The sequence below is a fragment of the Trichechus manatus genome, unplaced genomic scaffold, assembly GCF_000243295.1.
Source record: "Trichechus manatus latirostris isolate Lorelei unplaced genomic scaffold, TriManLat1.0 scaffold00146, whole genome shotgun sequence".
In the NCBI taxonomy this organism is placed as follows: Eukaryota; Metazoa; Chordata; class Mammalia; order Sirenia; family Trichechidae; genus Trichechus; species Trichechus manatus.
Genome location: NW_004444082.1, coordinates 1,438,094 through 1,459,737, shown reverse-complemented (window position 1 = coordinate 1,459,737; position 21,644 = coordinate 1,438,094). Strand labels below are relative to the sequence as shown.

Below are 21,644 nucleotides of genomic sequence, written 5' to 3'. Positions count from 1 at the left end.
CCCTGAATAGTTCCTAAATGTAAGCTCAACAAGAGATCAGAAAGGTGATAATAACAAGAAATAAGGTCAAATCACGTTTTAGGTGCTTGAATGGTTTTCACAAACCAATCGGCTACTTTACATGGTTACAGTTTATGTTGATAGTTAGAGATTGCCATATCTGATAGCATATATCAGGCTTTACATGGTTATGGTTTATGTTGATACTTAGAGATTGCCATATCTGATACCATGTATTAGGCTTTACATGGTTATGGTTTATGCTGATAGTTAGAGATTGCCATATCTGATACCATATATCAGGCTTCACATGGTTACGGTTTATGTTGATAGTTAGAGATTGCCATATCTGATACCATATATCAGGCTTTAGATGGTTATGGTTTATGCTGATAGTTAGAGATTGCCATATCTGATACCATAGATCAGGCTTTACATGGTTATGGTTTATGCTGATACTTAGAGATTGCCATATCTGATAGCATATATCAGGCTTTACATGGTTATGGTTAATGATGATAGTTAGAGATTGCCATATCTGATAGCATATATCAGGCTTTACATGGTTATGGTTTATGCTGATAGTTAGAGATTGCCATATCCGATACCATATATCAGGCATCTTCAAGAAATTGATAGTTTTGTTCTACATAAAACCAGTTACACAGATGTTCTTTTTCTGTTGTAGATGGTCCATAAGGTGTTTTAGGTACTTTTGATCTGTAATAATGGCTGCTCATGAACTCGGTATTATTTATTTATTTTGTTCTGTCTTCTAGGAAAACCAATCCCATATTGGCAATGATCTGCATAGCCCACAGATGAGACAGAGAAAATCTAGGCAGATGGGACCTATCCGTTATTAACAAATCTTTCTTCACTAGCGTCATCATCAGATTCATTTGTGTTATGTATTTATTGAAAGACTCTGATAGTGATTGTATTTCTTCCATATTTTAAACTAGCAAACCCTTGGCCAGTTCTCAAAGAGATGGATTAATACGTACATGTAATATACATGGACATTTTTTTCTATGGTTATGATGGCTTCTTGATGTTATTCATCTGATTTTTGTCATATTCAAATTCTTCCAACGAAGTGTTCAATGTATGTTGCCTATTCAACTACTTCCCATCTATAAAATAGGTATAATTCCATGGGATACACCCATGAGAATATAGTGTACAAAATCCTATGGTACAAGTAACACAAGTTATTGTAAATGATTATACTCAAAAACAGTAATGCCCCAAGTAAAAGGTATATTATTAATATCTAAGTATTGACTTACTATTGGGGAGATTCAAATAACAGGAAAACCTAAATATATATTTTTCTCATTCTCATTTTCTGCCTGGATTTCAGAATTATTTTGAGGATCCAAGTGAGTCGATATGGAGAAAAGCAACTTGACACTGTTATAGCGTTAGAGTATTAAGGAAGAAATTTCTATATTCATACCCCTAGGTAAGAGAGACCTGGTCAATTTTCATACAAGCTCGATATAAGCCAGTTCCACTATTGCAGGTTTTCTTCTTCCCACAACTTGTACAGAATGCTCTTAGCCCAAGGACCCAGGGGTATGGCAAGAGGGTAGGAATGACTCTCTGAAATCTTCATTTATTGGAAATCCTCATCACTATTAGAAGTCTACTCTGTATACATACAAACTCCTAGAAACCATTTTTGCAAGTGAAGAACACTAGACTTACCTCATAAGCTATTAACAAAATAAACACCTCTTCACAAAATGCCCATCCAACCAGGGGAAATAAATTATTTAACAGTAAAATTATTCTAATATCACTTTGCTGACTAAGGTGCACTTGACCCAATTCAGGGTCTTTTCAATTGCCTCATATGCATGCAAAAGCCAGACAAGAAAAACGAAAATAGAAGAAGAAATGATGCATTAGAACAGTGTTAGCAAAGAATATTGAATATACCATGGCCTGCCAGAAGAACGAACAAATGAGTCTTAGAAGAAATACAACCAGAATGCCCCTTGGAAGCAAGGGTGGCGAGACTTCATCTCCCTTACTTTGGACACATCTTAGGGAAGACCAGTTGCTGGAAAAGCACATCATGTTTGGTAAACTAAAAGGTCAGCGTAAATGCGGGAAACCTTCAACGAGATGCACTGACACAACGGGCTCAAACATGAAGATAGCACAGGACCAGGCAGTGTTTTGTTCTGTTATACGAAAGTTACCGTGAGTCAGAGCCGACTCCAGGGCAACTAAAAACAACACTGGAAATTCAACATGGCGGTCATATCGAGGCTACTGAATACAGGTACCCGGTTATATTTCTGCCTTCCTTTTTCTTTCCTGACTTGGAACATGTGTTGCCCTTTGCTAGCAATTTTCAACCCTAGGTGCACACTGGAACGACCACGAGTGCCTTTAACAAAATGCTGAAAACTGGTCCCCATCCCCGACCAATTAAATCAGAATCTGGGAATAGGGGCCAGACATTTTTATAAAATTGGCCAGGTGATTCTATAGTGGAGTCAGAGTGGAAAGTCTTCTTTTAAACCTCTTTTTCAAAATAGTAATTAGCTTTCTCCCTACATGATAATTTTCTTTAAAGCAAAGTCTCCCTCTGTAATAGCAAACAGTTAAATATCCCCCACCTCCAAAGTAAGTGTTCAAGTGTAAGCAGGAACCTCACAACTCAAGGATATCTGCAAAAACAAAAGAATAACCTTTGGGCTCAAACTGCCTGTAAATTCTTGGGAATATCTAATGTGATTCCGTTGAGGCTACTAATAGCTTAGACTTCATATTGTATTCTCACAAGTCATATTAACACAAATATCAACAATGAAAATATTTTTCCAGGAAAAATAAGATTTCTAGAGTTGAATACAAGATGACAAGAATAAATATTTTTGTTTCTAGAAGGTGGTTATTACTTTGTTAAAATGTCAAAAAATGATTGTCTGGTCATTATTCACCATAGACAGCCAATTCTTGGTCAAGTTCAGCACCAAACAACCACAAAATGAGCAAGTAACTCTGAGTCCTTAACATCTAGAATTTCAAACAACTGGGAAGTGGAATGAAAAGAAAACCAGGTGTCAGAGACGGAAGACCAGGGCAGAGCCTACCTTTCATACCCTGCAACATGTTCTTGACCTGGCGATTACAAACTTCTAGAGAAAAGCGGGGGAAGAACTGAATTAGGAGCAGTTTCATTCCTCTGCACACGTTCCTCCTTCCTGTCTAGGGGCGTCTCTACCGGGGCAGTGGGACGTGAGGAGAGCGACATCAAGGCAGAAGGGCAGGGCGTCACCTGAGGGGACTCGGCCAGGATTCAGGAAGCCCGTTCCCCAGGGTGTGGTCCCAATCTGCCAACAATGTAGTGACAAATCTTGGGATAGTCACTTGGACTGTCTCCTAGTTTGCTGATAAATGTAGGGATAAAAAGGACCATTTATATTTATTTATGCTGTAATGACTAAAAAGGATAAGTGATTCAAAAATGTTAGCGTGCCACACAAATGTAACACATTACAATCACGACTGCCTGTAGGTGTGGTGGGAGGCAGGGAGGTGAGAGGTACAGAGAAAACCTAAGCATGCAGGAAGAGCTGAAGGCAACCTGGCAGGTAATAGCCTGTACAGAGGGCTTCAAACGGGAAGCTTAGTTCAGATTAGTAGCAAACTGAAAATAAATAATTTCTTTTAAAACCCAACCATAAAAGCTATAAGAGGGAGGAAAAAAGAAAAAACTCACTACTCGAGATGAAGAACGAGCAGCCTGAACATTAATGCTTAAGAGAAAGAATCAAAAATGAAATTGGAGAATACTACGGGGGACAAAAATGAAACTTGGGGCCTGAAGAAGTGGGTGGCATTCTGGTTACACAGGACAGGTGACTCAGCCCCATTTATTCCATCACAGAATCACTGAGATACTGGGTAGATCCACAAAACTAGTTTCCATGAAAAATACATACAGTGGGTTTCAAAAGACTGCAAAACAAGTCATACAAATTACTGTAAATAATTACACCAAAAAAATTATACTTAAGTTCTCAGAAATAAAGGATAAGTTATTAATTTCTAAAAAAAAAAAAGAAACCCAGTAAACCAGTTGCAGTCCAGTCATTTCTGACTCATAGCAACCCATATGTCAGAGTAGAACTGTACTCCATCGGGTTTTCAATGCCTGATTTTTTGGAAACAGATTGCCAGGCCTTTCTTCTAAGGGACCTCTGGGTAGACTCAAACCTCTAACCTTTTGGTTAGCAATGAACACAAGCCAGGGACTCCACGGATGTCTGAGTCTTGGCTCACTGCTGTGTAAATTCAAATTACGAAACGATCTATAAGATTTTTTTTGTTTTTTGGTAGCTCATTCTTTGGATTTCTCTCAAGGAAAAGTATAACAAATACCATATTTTGTACTTTAATATATTGCTGTAAATGTAATTTGACAACTAGATTTTCAAAACAAGGTGGCTAAGCACAAACAGGGAAAAAACAGCAATTTAAAAAAGGCCTATGAGAAAAGTAATTACCTTATCTAGAACTCTTAGTAATTTGGCCACTTATTAATAAAGAAGGGAAGGGCTTGAGAAAACCACTTAATAGCATTAGTCCTGCAAAAGTAACCAGAGGACGAATCCATTTTCTCCCGCTCCTCCTTAGAAGGTGAAGACTCTCTTCCTGTCTGAGAGCAGTTACTGTACCTGTAACCAGAGCCTGTCCCCAGCCACGGTCCTGCCGATGGCAGTGCACTGGAAGGTGGCAAACTGGCCGGCATTCACTTCCACGTTCTGAATCCGCAGGAAATGAGGAGTTCTGGCTACGTGAAGAAAAGAAAGAAGATATTACCAGTGGAGCTCTGTAACAAACACGTCTTTGCGAAGCTATCTGCAATTTCCGACCTCTCCATTTTGTTCACCTTTGGAGGAATAATGTTTTCAATTACAAAAGTGTTCAAGGTTTCACTGTAATTGTAAACATGTCGTGGAAGGTCCTGGCATGCTTTGTGAAGGAATACAAAAGCAAAGCATTCTGGGATAGAACCAAACAGAAAGAAGATAGTTTATTGTCCCCGCTGTGCAAATTATCATAGCTCAGCAGTCTTGTAATCAACAGATCTGTATTAATAAAGATTACACTGGAGCCTAATTGATGTTTTGAACAAAAACATATTAGATATTTATACCAGCAACACGAAAAGAACAGTAAGAAGTTAAATGCTGTCAAGGAAACTTTTTAACTCAAGTACAGAGCTGTGCATAATACATATTGTAATACAACTAATGGGTGTGCAACACTGCATAATACTTCCCAGCTACCAAAGATATTATCCCTGTAGACAAACTGTGAAATTAGGCTGAGGCTGCCACGGCATGCCAGTTTTTGCTGGTTTTTATTTCGAATTCAAGAAGGATGAGTCCAAACACTAAACAGCATTATGTCTCAAAACATACATTGTCCATATGGGACGGCTGTTTAAATAAAGGAAAATTATATTTGATCTGAAAAGCACAGACCAAATTCTGCTTTAGACTGAAAACATGTGCCCCGGAACAGGAATGACAGGTCAGGACTTAAATTTCCACGACAATTTCTACTTTTAGGAAGAGCATTCTCTTATCACCATAGAGTGAGAGAGTAGCAAGGGTGGTGGTGCTGAGGGGATCAGGAATAGAAAAGGAAGAGAACAGAGTCAAAGTATTCTCTGGGAGACACAGGTGAATATGGACAACACCGAGAATAAATTTTTGCTGGCCTTGCCAACTTTTGACCATGGCCATTATGTCCCAAGACCATGTCCATACACTACTGAAGGAATGGTACCCCACCATAAGGTGGCCTCGGAAGCAGCAGTAGTATTAGCCTGAGCAGAACATGTTTAGGAATGGAAGTAGGTTAGGACACAAGAACAAAGAAAAATGCAGTTTGATGTCAATAACATGAAGGAAAATTCCCTTACTAATTTGGAGACCACAAATTATTCAGGCAATGTATTCATGATCCTTAGCATGCAAAATGTTCTACATCACTTCTAAATAAGCAGCACAATTGTAGGTCGCTGTTTCTACTATTAATATATTAATATACAGCTCTATGAACTATTTTTCACTTACTTAATCAAATTACCTCTTGCTCAAGAATAACATAATTCCATGTTTTTTTTTACATATCTTTGTGAAAAGTCTCTAGGTTTTCGTCTACTTTTTGTTCTAGAAAAACTGTAAGGCTCATTGTTCTTAGATGATGGAAAACAGTAATATTTACTGAGCACTCATGGGCCAGAAACCTTTCCACTGAATATGCACGAATGTTCTGTGAGGTAGGTATCTTCTCCTTTCTTCAGATGAGGGACCTTGTGGGTACTTGGTGAGTTAAGTGTCAGAACCAGAACCTAAGCTCAGGCCTCTGTGTTCCCAATGCCGAAGCCCAGTACACCCTGGCATGCTACCTCTCCAAGCCTGCCTACCTTGTCTCTGCTTTGTTTATGCTCTCCACTCACTTGGAGTGGTTCCCCTCTCCGCATGTTGGAATTTTTGCTTCATGCATGGTCCTTTTCAAATGCTAACCCTTCCATGAAGCTTCCATGGATTCTCTCATCTTGTTTCCACCCTTGATGGCACACATCTTCTCTCTTACATATTACAATTTGTGGCTGATTCCCTTTGTCTACTGTCAGCTTCATCTCTTCTGTACATGCTGTGGCACTTGAGGTTGCCACCTCACACATAGCAGACACTCAATATCGCTGTTCAATCTTTTTACGGTACATCACTTTGTTTAGGTCTTTAATTTCGCTCATCAATGTTTTGAAATGTTCTATATAATAATAGTCTTGCACATCTTTTGTTAAATATAATTCTAGGCATTTGATGATATTATAAATGTCATTAATTTTTTTCTTAATTTATGCTGTTGATATAGTGAAATGTGATTGTTTTTAATATTAATTATGTATTCAACAATCTTACCAAATAATCTTAATTCTAGTAACTTTTCTATTGACAATTTTGGATTTTTCTATGTATATAACCATACACTCTATCATCTGTAAATTATAATACTTTCATTTCTCCTTCTCTAGTTCCTTTATTTGTCCTCTTTTTCCTTAATTACTCCTTTTATTCCTTTATTTTCTTTTTGTTGCTTACCCACACTGACTAGGCTCTCTAATAAATGTGGAACGGAAATGCTGACAGTAGCCCCCCTTGTCTGGTTTCTTATCTCAGGATGATTATCCTGAACTTTCCACTGTTACATACAATGAATTCATATTTAAATGAATAAAATCACCCGTATAGCTTGGAAAACTATTCACTTGAGATTTCAACTTCTGTAGAATTCTACTCTCTTACCCTCCGACTTCAGCTCCAATCTAAAGGAACAAACTTTTCCTGTATAAAGATTTTATGACAATTACTACTTTGGGTTATCCATACCTAAAGTACCTACATCAGAGGTCCCCAACATCAGTAGAGATCATTAAGAACTTTGAGACTTGACTAAATTAATAGGAATACATTAGAAGCTGAAAAGCTGTTTTCATGTCAAAGAAATTTAAGCAAAATTGATTACTGTATTCCTCTTCTTCTAACGAAACATGAATATATATGTGCATTAGAGTACCAAAAAAACAAAACAAACAAAAAAATAAACCCTCTGCTGGCGAGTCAATTCCAACTCAGACTGACCCCAAAGGACAGAGCAGAACTGCCCTGTAGGGTTTCCAAGGAGCAGCTAGTGGATTCCAAGTACTGACCTTTTGGTGAGCAGCCAAGTTCTTAACCACCGCGCCACCACGGCTCCCCATTAGAGTACATATGTCATTAACTGGAAGTGTTTTCAAATGTTTTTCCCCCCGTAAAATAATTCTAGGCACGTTACACCCAGCCAGGTGAACATCAACATATACTATGTACACACCAGTGGGAAAAAGAAGAATAACACATAAGTGAACATTCCTCTGTTGGCCTGAATGTTCTCACAACAGCAGATCTTAGCTGCTTCACGTGAATTCCAAAGGTGGCTGATCAGAGCCGTGATGCTCCTTGTATCCATAAGAATAAACACACATATAAACACAAGCACATTTCCTGCAATTTGGACTCCTAAGCCACAGCTGGAGCCCTGGTGGCGCAGTGGTTAAGAGCTCGGCTGCTCACCAAAACGTCGGCAGTTCGAATCCACCAGCCGCTCCTTGGAAACCCTATGGGGCAGTTCTACTCTGTCCTATAGGGTCGCTGTGAGTCAGAATCCACTAGACAGCAATGGGTTTTTAAGCCACAGCTAGATCACTGTCTGCCAACCACCCTGAGCATCAGTGGTTCCATTTCAGAGATCTCCCACGGCTCTCCATCTCAGCCGGGTGGCGTCAGCCTCCACCCCTCCAAGGAAGCGGCTCTCCTCAGAGCCCAACAAACTCCCAACTAACCAGCCCAACAGCCTTCGTCACTTCCTCTCCCTGACTTGCCTCCCAGCAACAGGAAATGCTTCGAACCATATGATCGATCTTTTTCTAAAACTTCCAAAAATCTTTGAAATTTTATTTTCAAAATCATTTTGCTTCAGCTTTTCTCGTTGTTCCTTCTTCTTCTTGGGCCGTCCTCATGAGGACACCAGCTCGTGTCATGTTTCAGAGTGAATATGTCACCAGCAGGTATCTTCTGACACCATGTAGTCAACAACCCAGAGGCAGTAACTCCCCAACCCAAGGCCCCAACTCTCTCACTTAAAAGAACAAAAAAGAAAATGAGATTTCTGAGCTTCTAAGAAACAAACAAAAAGACCTATCGTCATCGAGTCAATTCTGACTCACGGCGACCCTATAGGACAGAGCAGAACTGCCCCATAGGGTTTCCGAGGAGCGGCTAGTGGATTCCAACCGTCAGCCTTCTGGTTAACAGGCGGGCTCTAAACCACTACGCCTGTAAAAGTCCACACCAGACTCCCCTCCAGCCAACCACAAAGGCGGTATTGGCTAGTGATGAACAATCTGCCTCCCCAAGGCAGGCCAGGTCTGCGGCCCCTAAAAAGGCAGAGCCAATAGGGGGCTGCACTAATAGCAGCGTGGCGTCTAGATCCAAGACAGTGAGAGCAGTTCTTCCTCTCACTGGTCAGCTCTCACCAAAGTCAACACTGATAAGACGGCGCATTTATAGGATGGCAGATACAACAAGGAACACTGGCATGTGAAGAATCCTCACAGATTTTGTGACGAGGTCCATATATGCAGAAATTATGGAGAGGCCTGCTTCCCTACAGGCAAAGAAAGACTTTCTAACACTTAGATAAGACAAAACATGGCATTCGCTGGTTAGTGAGGATAGTGAAACTTTCAAGGATGGCCTGAAGACCTGTCAAATGTAGGTGGGGCACTTGGGAACGGCATCTTGCACTTCACACTCAATAAACACTTGATAAATAGATGTAAATAAACAAAAGCAGAATTGGACCAATGAACTTCTTTCAACTCCCTTATTCTATAATTTTATGATCTTTAAAATTCTTGAGGTTTTGTTTTTATGTATCTCAGAAAGGGTGAGCACAGGCTAGGTAGATGTCAGAGGCTTCATGGATCAGCATAGAAGAAACCAGGTGTACCACTCCAGTTGTTGGCAGCCTAAGATGCTAACTATTCCGTAAGCTTCCTTGCCAAAGTAATCAACCACTACACTCAACCCTCACATAAGTCCTGACGTGAGAGGAGTTTGGTGGGGGCTCAAACCAAAGAGTGCTGTTCCTATCAATCCCCCCGACCTGCCCATCAAGGAGACCTTTCTCCTAAGAGCTTTCGGCCAACAGTCTAGGCCTAAAGATTGCCCCTTGTTCTTCACCAATGCCCCATCACCAGCCAAGAATCTCAAAATCCCCCTTGCTTTTTTTTATGCACCACAGTTTAATTCACTTAACCTTTCCCAACCAGAAAGGCCCATCAAGGTGTTCTTGGCAACAAAAGAGCTCTGTATCTGAAAGATGGCTCTGCCCACCCCTCTTCTCCTGGTGAATGCAGGAAAGATTTTCTTCCCTGCCCTGTGTAATCACTAGAATGAGATTTACAGCCCATTCAAAGGCTTCTGCAATTTCTAACTCACACATGGGGAAAGCTACAATAAGTTTTGTTTGGAACATCAAGAGTAAGCTTGTTGGCTGAAATTCTTTTCAGAAAATAAATTTCAAATCCTAAAATTTTTAAGTTAATTCCTTATCAAGCATTTTGGGAGAGTTGTTTTGGAAGGGCAAGGCTGCTTTATCCATGCTGGTTTTATCTGTTGTTGTTAATATTATAGCATGCTTCTGAACTTTCTGGGAGATGATATAATTTATTTGCCCCCATATAACCTTCTGAAACAACTTATCTAAACTGTCTCCATTCACATAGTCCTCCTATTAATATTAATATATTTGAAGATGTCCAAAATATCTTAAATCAATTTAATTATTTTTCCTGAGATTTGTGATTTGAATTTTTTTCACATTTAAAAACCATTTTCAATATGAAAACTTAAAAATATAGTTAGTTAGTTTTTTAAAATAATCTATAATTTATGTCCAGGAAGCATTTTTTTAAATTTGCATACATTTCTGCATGTGTAATTTTTTTTTTAATTGGGAGCATCCTGTGACCTGTTAAAGAAACACACAGCACGTTGGCCTAAAATGGGGGCTTCCTGAAGGAAGCTGAGCATTGAACTTTGACTCATGTGAACTCAGGGATGTTCCCACGGTGATTTATTTGCACTATACGAGGAGGCAGATGGACAACCAAATCCTGAGAAGAGCTGAGCATGGGGTGGAAAGGGGGATGGTGATGAAAGTTAAAAAGTTCTTTCTGGAGCAACAATGAAAGCTTCCGGCACATGGAGGCCTCCTCCCTCCCTCTGTGTGGACATATCATCAGAACTATGCTACTCAGGGGCTCTCTGGGAAGTGCAGAGGCCTGAGCCTCCCTGGGGAGTACAGTACCCGGTCTCGGTTTTATACAGCCCTCTCACCACAATCCTGTGCATCAGAGAAACTCTGCGCTAACCAAGTAGACCTACCAGTCATATACAAAACACTCCACCCAACAATAGCACAATACACATGCTTCTCCAGTGCACATGGATCATCCTCCAGTATAAACCACATCCTAGGACACAAAGCAAGTCTCAATAATTTTAAAAAGGTTAAAATCATACGAAGTATCTTTTCTGATCACGATGGAATCAATAGAAATTAACAGCAGAATGAAAACTGGATAATACACAAATATGTGGAAATTAAATAATAGACAACTAAGCAACCAATGGAAGGAACCTGGTGGCGCAGTGGTTAAGCACTAGTCTGCTAACCAAAATGTGGCTGGTTCCAATCCACCAGCGCCTCCGTGGGAGAAAGATGTGGCAGTCTGCTTCTGTAAAGATCACAGCCTTGGAAACCCTAGCAGCAGTACCACTCTGTCCTGTAGGGTCGCTATGAGTCAGAATCAACTCAGTGGCAACAGGTTTTGGAAGCAACCAAAGGGTTAAAGAAAAAATTAAGAGAGAAATCTAAAAATACTTCGACTCAAATCAGAATGAAAACACAGCATGCCAAAACCTATGGGATGCAGTGAAGGCAGTACTCAGAGGGACATTTATAGCAATAAACACCAACATTTTCAAAGAAGAGAGGCTCTCCAATCAAAAGGTTAACTCTACAGCTTGCAAAATTAGAAAAGATGCTCAATGCCAAAAGGGAAGAACATGCTTGGCATTCCTCAAGCTGAAAGAACTGAAGAAAAAATTCAAGCCTTGAGGTGCAACAGTGAGGGGCAAAATATTAAACGACGCAGGAAGCATCAAAAGAAGATGGAAGGAATACACAGAGTCATTATTCAAAAAGAATTGGTTGGTTGACGTTCTGCCATTGCAAGAGCTAGCATATGATCAGGAACCGATGGTACTAAAGGAAGAAGTCCAGGCTGCACTGAAGGCATTGGCAAAAAACAAGGCTCCAGGAATTGACGGAATATCAACTGAGATGTTTCAGCAAACAGATGCAGTGCTGGAAGTGCTCACTCATCTATGTCAAGAAATTTGGAAGATACCTACCTGGCCAACTGACTGGAAGAGATCCATATTTATGCCTATTCCCAAGAAAGGTGATCCAACTGAATTCGGAAATTATCAAACAATAGCATTAATATCAAATGCAAGTAAAATTTTACTGAAGATCATTCAAAAGCGGCTGCAGCAGTATGTCGACAGGGAACTGCCAGAAATTCAGGCTGGATTCAGAAGAGGGCATGGAACCAGGGATATCATTGCTGTTGTCAGATGGATCCTGGCTAAAAGCAGAGAATACCAGAAAGATGTTTACCTGTGTTTTATTGACTGTGCAAAGGCATTCATCTGTGTGGATCATAACAAATTATGGATAACATTGTGAAGAATGGGAATTCCAGAACACTTAATTGTGCTCACAACGAACCTGTACACAGATCAAGAGGCAGTTGTTTGGACAGGACAAGGGGATACTGTGTGGTTTAAAGTCAGGAAAGGTGTGCATCAGGGTTGTATCCTTTCACCATATCTATTCAATCTGTATGCTGAGCAAATAATCCGAGAAGCTGGACTATATGAAGAAGAAAGGGGCAACAGGATTGGAGGAAGACTAATTAACAACCTGTGATATGCAGATGACACAACCTTGCTTGCTGAAAGTGAAAAGGACTTGAAGAACTTACTGGTGAAGATCAAACACCACAGCCTTCAGTATGGATTACACCTCAACATAAAACAAAAATCCTCACAACTAGACCAGTAAGCAACATCATGATAAACGGAGAAAAGATTGAAGTTGTCAATGATTTCATTTTACTTAGATCCAGAGTCAACACCTATGGAAGTAGCAGTCAAGAAGTCAAACGACGTATTGCATTGGGCAAATCTGCTGCAAAAGACCTCTTTAAAGTGTTGAAAAGCAAAGATGTCACCTTGAAGACTAAGGTGCGCCTGACCCAAGCCATGGTATTTAAAATCACATCACATGCATGGGAAAGCTGGACAGTGAGTAACAAAGACCAAAGAAGAATTGACGCCTTCGAATTGTGGTGTTGGCGAAAAATATTGAATACACCGTGGACTGCCAAAAGAATAAACAAATCTGTCTTGGAAGAAGTACAACTGGAATGCTCCTTAGAGGGAAAGATGGCAAGATTATGTCTTACATACTTTGGACATGCTGTCAGGAGGGATTAGTCCCTGGAGAAGGACATCATGCTTGGTAAAGTACAGGGTCAGCAAAAAAGACGACGACTCTCAATGAGATGGACTGACACAGTGGCTGCAACAATGGGCTCATGCACAGCAAGAATTGTGAGCATGACGCAGGGCAGGGCAGTGTTTCATTCTGTGATACACAGGGTCGCTACGAGTCAGAATCAACGGCACCTAACAACAACAACAGTTCAATGCCATAGAGAGGTGTAAATCGAAACTACAATGAATTACCCACCTCACCCATATTAAAATGGCAATGACAAAAAAAAATGGAAAACAATAGGTGTTGGTACGGCTGTGGAGAAACTGGAACCCTCATCCATTGCTGTGGGAAGGTAAAATGGTGCAGCCATATGACCCAGCAATCCCAGTCCTGGGTATATACCCAGGAGTGAAGACAGGAACACAAACAGAAACCTGTACACCTAAGTTCACTGCAGCGATCTTCACAACAGCCAAAAGGTGGAAGACAACGGAAACGTCCATGAAGAGATGAATGGATAAACAAAAGGCAGTATAAATACACAATGGAATACCATTCAGCCATAAAGAAAAATGGAGTCCTGCTTCATGCACAAGATGGAGGAACCTTGAAAACATCATGCTACGCAAAATAAGGAGTTGCAAAAGGGCAAACACTATGTTTTTACTTCCATAAAATAAGTAAGTATATAAAAACCAAAGATTAGTAGTAGTTATCAAGGGTAGGAGTGAGGGGGAAAGGGGAGGTTTTTGCTTAGAGGGCATTGGGTTGATGTTAATGGCGGTGGAATTATTTGGGAAAGGAGAGAGACAATGGTTACAACCCTAAAGAATGTAATCAATGTCAGTGAGTTGTACATGTAGAAATGGTTGCATTGGTATATGTTTTTTTATGTATATTTTCACCACAAGTAACAACAACAACAAAAAAACTAAAGAAACTCTGCATCCTCTACTTGGTCCACTGATATCTTTCTGCCTTTCTGTGACAATCATGCACTTTTTTCCCTTTTCATTTACCAAGATACTGTCAATGCTTTCTCTTGTTCAGTATTGGTCTAAAACTATTTTTAAATCTGTTTCATGTGTCTAGAGACTTTTTTGGTTGTCACAACCAGGGGATGGAATCATGCTGGCATTGAGTGGGTAAAGGCCAAGAATACTGCTAAACATCCTACAGTGCACGGGACACAGAATTATCTCATCCAAAATGCCGACAGTACCAAGGTTGAGAAACCCTGACATACATCAAATCAGAGCAGAAAAGCTTACTGAAACATTCCCCTACTGGTGAATGGTTAACTTTGTTTCCATTATACATAATGCCAAGATAAAGGTTTTCATAATTATATGCTTGGACATACTTTTTATTTTGCCCCCTAAGGCTAAATTTTTAGAAACTGAATTACTAAGACAAAAGAATTTCTAAGCCTTTTGACAGATACTGTCAAACTGCTTCCATAAAGCTTATAATGATCTACATTCCTGTCAGCAAAGCAGGAAGGTGCTCTTTTCACCACTCCCTGAAAAATACTAATTTTTCAATCTTTCTTGAGGAACTTACAAAATCTATGTAGTCTGCTCTACCATCAACTTACTACTAATAAAAACAACTTGAATGTCAGGACTATCCCTGGTTCTGCTATATATCTTTCCATCCATAGTAAAGTCCAGCTTGGAAAGACTGGTTTCCTAAGGACCATGTTTCCAGCAGTGGCTACCTGAACCAAAGAGAAAGGCTCATCAAAGCTCATGTAACAATGTTGTCGTTAGCTACCATCGGGCTGGCCCCCAACTCATGGCAACCCTATGCACAACTGAGCAAAATGCTGCCTGCTGGTATTCCATCCCCACGGTCAGCTGCAGATCAGGCTGTTGAGATCCATAGGGTTTCACTGGCTGATTTTCTGAGTAGATCACCGGACCTTCCTTCTTAGCATGTCTTAGTCTGGAAGCTCCGCTGAAATCTGTTCAGCATCACGGCACATGCAAGCCTCCATTGACAGAGGGGTGGTAGCTGTGCATGAGGTGCACTGGCCAGGAATCTAACCAGGGGCTCCTGCAGGAAAGGTGAAAATTCTACCCCTGACCCACCAACACTTCCATTTATCAATACACTGTGCTAATGATACCCACTGTCACTAAGGGGATGTCTGTTAGAATAGAACTGACATTTTTAATCTGGAGGACAAAGATATGACTACGTGACGGTCCGCGTTTCCTGGTTTACGTCCATCCTGAACAAAGACGTGTTGCACACAAGGAAAGCTGTTACTTCTCCTTTGCAGTTATTTTGCCCCTCAGCGTGGCTGTCTCAAAGACTGCCCGTGCATATTACCGGGAGGGTGAGAGAAAGGGATGATAAAGAAAGCATACAACAAAGCAGGAGCCCTGGTGGCACAGTGGTTAAGTATTTGCCTGCTAACCGAAAGGTTGACAGTTTAAATCCACCAGCCGCTCCTTGGAAACTCTATGGGGCAGTTCTACCCTATCCTATAGGGTCACTAGGAGTCTGAATCGACTCAACGGCAACAGATTTGGTTTTTTTGTTTGTTAGTTTAAAACAAAGCACAGATATCACTGAACCCTGCTAAGGTCTAAAGAATTTATGCCTGTGTTCAAACTGTACCTTGGAAGGGGCTCCCTTGCACTATGTATGGATTGTCTCTGGTCTGGGAAAAAGCCTTTCTTGGTTGAGGAAAAGACTACCAGAAGAGATCATTCGCAAAGATCGTAACTCTGCACCTCAATTGGAAACCAGATGAAGGATTCCAACCTATTAAGCTTTAACACTTTTATAGGCAAATTATCCTTTTCAATGAACGCTAATTGACCTGAATGGACACAGCAACTCAGCTGCAGGGTGAATAAGATGCTGTGAATTCTATTGCCCTGATCAGTTTCCGCCAAGAACATGAAAGTTGAAATTTCTGCTACTGGTGTGCATACATTTTTTCAATAAACATTAAAGGCCTACATAGTCTTTCCAAAGTTTAAAGAGGCCTGGATTCTCCCCGCCTAGTGCTGTAAACCCTAGAACTGTTTTGGGTTGGGAAGCAGTTTAAGGTTTACTATTTCAAGCTTCAGATTTCAGCACATTTGTGTTTAAGCACCAATACTTCAGCTCCCACTGGCTCTGAGAAGATGCAAAAGTTCCTTAACTGTTAGTGTGATTTTTTTTTTTAATTTGTAAAACAGGGATTTTTTTTTTTTTTTAAGCACCTATTTCATAGGGTTGATAATGAAGATTAAACAAGAGGATAAGGGCAAGGCATTTTGTGTGTCTCATACTTAAAATGTCCTTAAAAATTATTCATTATTATTTAAAATAATGGATCTATCACCAAAAACTGGAAACCATCCCAAGAAAAAGGCCTCTACAGCCAGAAAAGTTGAGATCCCAGGCTGAGCTGTATGCTCTGAACCTTGCCAAACGACTTTAATTGTAACACCAGGTAGAGCACCTTTAGAATGGAGAATTTCAATCTACCTCATATTCAAAAAGAAAAATTCTCTCTCTCTCCAAATTTATAGACCCATTTGTCTCCCGGATACCCTTTCAAAATGCTATGCCAGCTTTCTTCTAAAATCTGCAGGAGTTCTGAAAACCAACTACCTTCTGTGAATACCAAATAGGTCTTTGAGTACAGCTGTCCTATTTTCTCATCTCTGCCATACTCTGTTGCTTCTTACAAAGAAAACAGTCTAAAAAGATTAGAGGTTCGGGGGTATTAATTGATCTCGAATCAGCCTTTGATACCAAAGCCAGGAATTATCATTGATGTCTATTTGTAGATGTTTCATTATTGCTGATTCTTCAAAGGCTGTATCAAAATACTAGCAACAAAATCAGAGAACAGTAATTTGCAAGATCAAAGTGCAGAGTAAAATGTAACAGAAGAGGACTGTGTCCTAACCTCCTTTTATTTTACATTTTAATGCAATGGCATAGGTTGAAATGAACTGGAATGCGCACCCAGCTGCCAGAATAAACAGAGTCAACATTTCTCTCTATTGGTGCAGCATATCATCACAGACAAGGAGGCCCACGGTTACCAGAAAGAACCTGGGGATACCCAATCTGACATGAAAAACAATATATTTACAGACATTTTGTGAATTTTAAAATGGACACCCACTAAACTATTCTGTCTAAAAAGAATCAATCAACTTAGCTACTCAGGTTTACAGTTTGCAGCTAACTCATGGTGGGGTTTACATTAACTTTACCCAAAGAATTTGGTCTTTGTCCTTGGTTCCTGAGAGAAAATCTCTAAAACCTCTTGGAATTCAAGTGTCTTCAGTAAGGACTAACTAATAGGTTAGGTGAGGCGATGAAGTGACTCTGAGGTGGGAGCCAGCCAGGTCAGAGAGCCCTAGCACATAATACCTCGTGATCACCTCATGGTAACAACTGACCTCAGGGGAGAGGAGCTGGAGTTTGTGTTATGTGATGAGATCCCCCCACCCAGTGAAAGTTCTTGACATGGAAGCTCCAAGAGCTTCCTGGTTGGCAATAGCATCTGCTCCCGGGAGGGTGACACATCCTCTTTGGGGTATGGAAGCTCCACATCCGGAACCCTCCCAGACTTTGTCCTATGTGCCTCTTCTTTATGCTGATCCTGACTCGTATCCTCTATAGACAAGCTGTAATCATTAAGCACAGCACCTTCCATGAGCTCTGTGAGTTGTTGTAGTGAATTACTGAACCTGAGGGAGTAGTAGAGGGAGCCAGCAGGTCAGAGGTGAAGGGAATCTGGAACCCCGGAGCTTACAGCTGGTGTCCTAAGGCGACAGAGGGAACATCCAAATCTGTGGCCAGCAGGTCAGAAGTGAGGGTGTCAGGCGGAATCTCAAACTTGCAGCTGGTATCTGAAGTCTTGAGCAGACGTGGCAGTTAAAAGGATGGTGGCCTTTAGCTTATGAGATCTGACCTAGCTCCAGGTGGTCAGGGTCAGAGAAGGAAGTGCTGCATGGGCAGCTGGTGTCAGAATTGAACAGACAAGAAAAAAGTGGATTTGATTTATGTTGATTATTATTCTAGTAATTTATTCTAGTGGACTTGTCAGAATACAGTGTCTAATAATAATAATAATCAATAATAGCAAGTATTTATTGACTCCTCAGAATGTGCTAGAACTGTTCTAAGTCTTTTATGTACATTAATTCAAATCCCTATGTTTATTCTGTGAGAAAAGTATTAGTATTAATATTAGTATCCTCATAATACAAATGAGGTTTTAGGCCCAAAGAGTCATATAATCTTGTGGTAGATGTAGGAAGCTTTATTCTTAACATGTTCCAAGTGAAAATTATTTTGTTATGCTTAGAAATAAAGAATGGGTCATTATTCAAGTTAAAAAAAAACAAAACAGATTCAGCCTTCTTACCAGAGAAAAAATAAGTGTGGCTGTATGTACAAATAACTTTTTTTATAAGCTGACTGCATCTTCTTCAAAAAGAATGATATTCCTTTGGAGAAAAATCCAAGCTAAGTTCCTACACGTTAAAAATGAAACGTTAACTCAGAGTCCTACACATCTCTCAACCAAAGCATGTGGATCTATCTTTATTCAACAGAACATAATTCAGAAAACAATTCTAATTTTTGATTTGTCATTTTAAAATTACTTTAATTACAATGTTTAATTGTCTTCAGAAAAATCTAAATTTGGAAGTAGACAAGCAATGTATGGCTATGCAAATAAATCAATGAGGGAAAAATGAATTTTGGGTAACTTTGGTTTTTGTTTTTTTGTGACAAACTATATATCACAAAATTCGCTATTTCAACCACTCTTAAGTATACAATACAGTGACATTAATCACGTTCACCATGCTGTGAAACTATCACCATTATCCATTTCCAAAAAATGTCTTATCACCCCAAACAGGACCCAGTACTCCTTCAGTTGTAACTCCTCATTTCCCATACCCCCATCCCCGGTAAGCACTGAAAAACTTTTGTCTCTATGTATTTCCTATTCTGGATATTTCATATAATTGGAACCATACAACACTTGTCCATTTAAGTCTGACTTTTTCACTTAGCAAAATGTTGTTAAGCGTCATCCATGCCATAGCATGTATCCCTCCTTTGTTTCTCTTTATAGTTGGATGATATTCCATTGTATGTATGTACCACATTTTGTTTACCCATTCATCTGTTGATGGATGTGAGTTGTTTCCACCTTTTGACTAATGTGAATAGTGCCAGACTGAACACTGAGTTCACGTATATGTTTGACTCCCTGCTTTCAATCTTCTGAGGATATACCTAGGAGTGCAAGTGATGAGTCATATGGCAATTCTATGTTTAATTTTTCTTCTACAGTGGCTGCACATTCCCAGTGAATAAATGAATGAGAGTTCCAATTGCGCCACATCCTCTCCAACACTTATTTTCTGTTTTTCTGATAAAAGCCACCCTAATAGGAATGAAGAGGTATCTCGTTGGGGGTTTGACTTGTATTTTCCTCATGACATCGAGCATCTTCTCATGTGCTTGCTGGCTACCCGTACACCTTCTTTGGAGAAACGTCTGTTTAAGTCTTATGCCCATTTTTTAGTTGAATTTTTTGTCTTTTATGTTGTCGAGTTATAGACGTTCTTTATATACTGTGGATACTAAACCCTTATCAGATACATGGCTCCCAAATATTTTCTCCCAGTCTGTATGGTGCCTCTTCACTTTCTTGGTAAACTCCTTTGATACAAACAAGTTCTTAATGTTGATGAAGTTCAATTTGCCTATTTTGTCTTTTGTTCTTGAACTTAGGATGCCATTTTGGGAACTTAGCAATGTTTAAATGCTTAAAGAAACTCCTGACTTATTTTGTATTCTCAAACTAGTAATACAGAATAGTCTTGATCTTGTATTCATTTTATGCAATATAAAGCACATGGATTTATAAGGAATTCTTCATCTTTTTCATTATATTATTTTGTTTTGAAGTTGGCAGCAAAATAATGGGTCATCATTCTGTGTAATATTGTAGATTCCAGTATTCAAGGCATCATATACACAAACAACTTTATATTTAATATGCTACATGGCAACATATAAAAAGAATTATACACCAAGACCAAGTGCAAATTATCCTAGGAATACCAGATTGGTTGAACATCCAAAAATAATTAATGTCATATATCACATCACTAGAATAAAGGACAAAACCACATGATTATCTGATAGACACAAAAAGCATTTGTTAAAATCTAACATGCTCTCACGAAAAAAACACTCGATAAACTAAGAATAAAAGGGAACTTCCTTCATGATAAATGGCATCTATGAAAAACCTACAGCTAACATCATACTTCATGGTGGAATACTGAAAGCTTTCCTCCTAATATTAGGAACAAGAGTGCCTATTCTGCCAACTTCTATTCAACACTGTACTGGAGGTTCTAGCCATGGCAATTAGGGAAGAAAAAGAAATAAAGGACATCCAGGTTGGATGAGAGGATGTAAAACTACCTGTACTGGCACATGAAATGCTCTTGTGTATAGAAAATCCTAAGAATACCCAAAAACAATCAGCACTAATAATTGAGGTCAGTAAGGTCTCAGGAGACAAGATCAGTATATAAAAATCAACTGTATTCATATACACTAGGAATGAACAACCTCACAATAAAAGAAAGTAATTCCATATATCATAGCCTAAAAATAAAATACTTAATAAATTTAATAAAAGAAATAAAAAAACTTGTACTCTGAAAACTACAAATATTATTGAAAGAAATTTTTTTAATTGTACTTTAGATAAAGGTTTACAGAACAAACAGTGTCTCATTAAACAGTCAGCACACATATTGTTTTATGACATTAGTTAACAACCCCAGGACATGTCAACACTCTCCCTTCTCGACCTTGGAGGACCTTTTTGTTTGGTGAAAATATACATAGCCAAAGTTACTCCATCTCAAAAGTTTCTATCTGTACAATTTAGTGACATCGATTACGTTCTTCCAGTTGTGCTGCTATTCTCACTATCCTTTTCCAAATTATCCCATCACCATTATTTTCAACTCACTGTCCCCTAGGCTCTCCATCAAACCTTTTAGGATGCTGTTGTCAATTTGATCTCACATAGATAATTTTTTTTTTTTTTTGTACCTTAGATGAAGGTTTTTAGAACAAACACTTTCTGATTAAACAGTTAGTACACATACTGCCCTACGACAATGGTTAACAACCCCACGACACATCAACACTGTCCCTTCTCAACCTCGGCTTCCCTATCACCAGCTTTCTTGTCCCTTCTTGCCTTCTAGTCCTTGTCCCTGGACTGCTGTGCCTCATTAGCCCGTTTTGTTTTATGGGGCTGTCCAATCCCCAGCTGAACGGTGAATTTCGGGAGTGACTTCACCACTGAGCTAAAAGAGTGTCTGGGGGCCATACTCTCAGGGTTTCTCCAGTCT

General features: G+C 39.5%; 1 protein-coding gene across 1 annotated transcript in view; it reads right to left on the bottom strand.

The window, feature by feature from the left end:
* Window positions 1–21,644, bottom strand: part of PTPRM (protein tyrosine phosphatase receptor type M) — a 746,511-nt gene that overhangs the window by 503,987 nt on the left and 220,880 nt on the right. Inside the window, exon 6 of the mRNA XM_004385786.3 lies at window positions 4,701–4,816. Within this exon, the coding sequence (XP_004385843.1) occupies window positions 4,701–4,816 (116 nt within the window). The remainder of the gene's footprint in view (window positions 1–4,700; window positions 4,817–21,644) is intronic.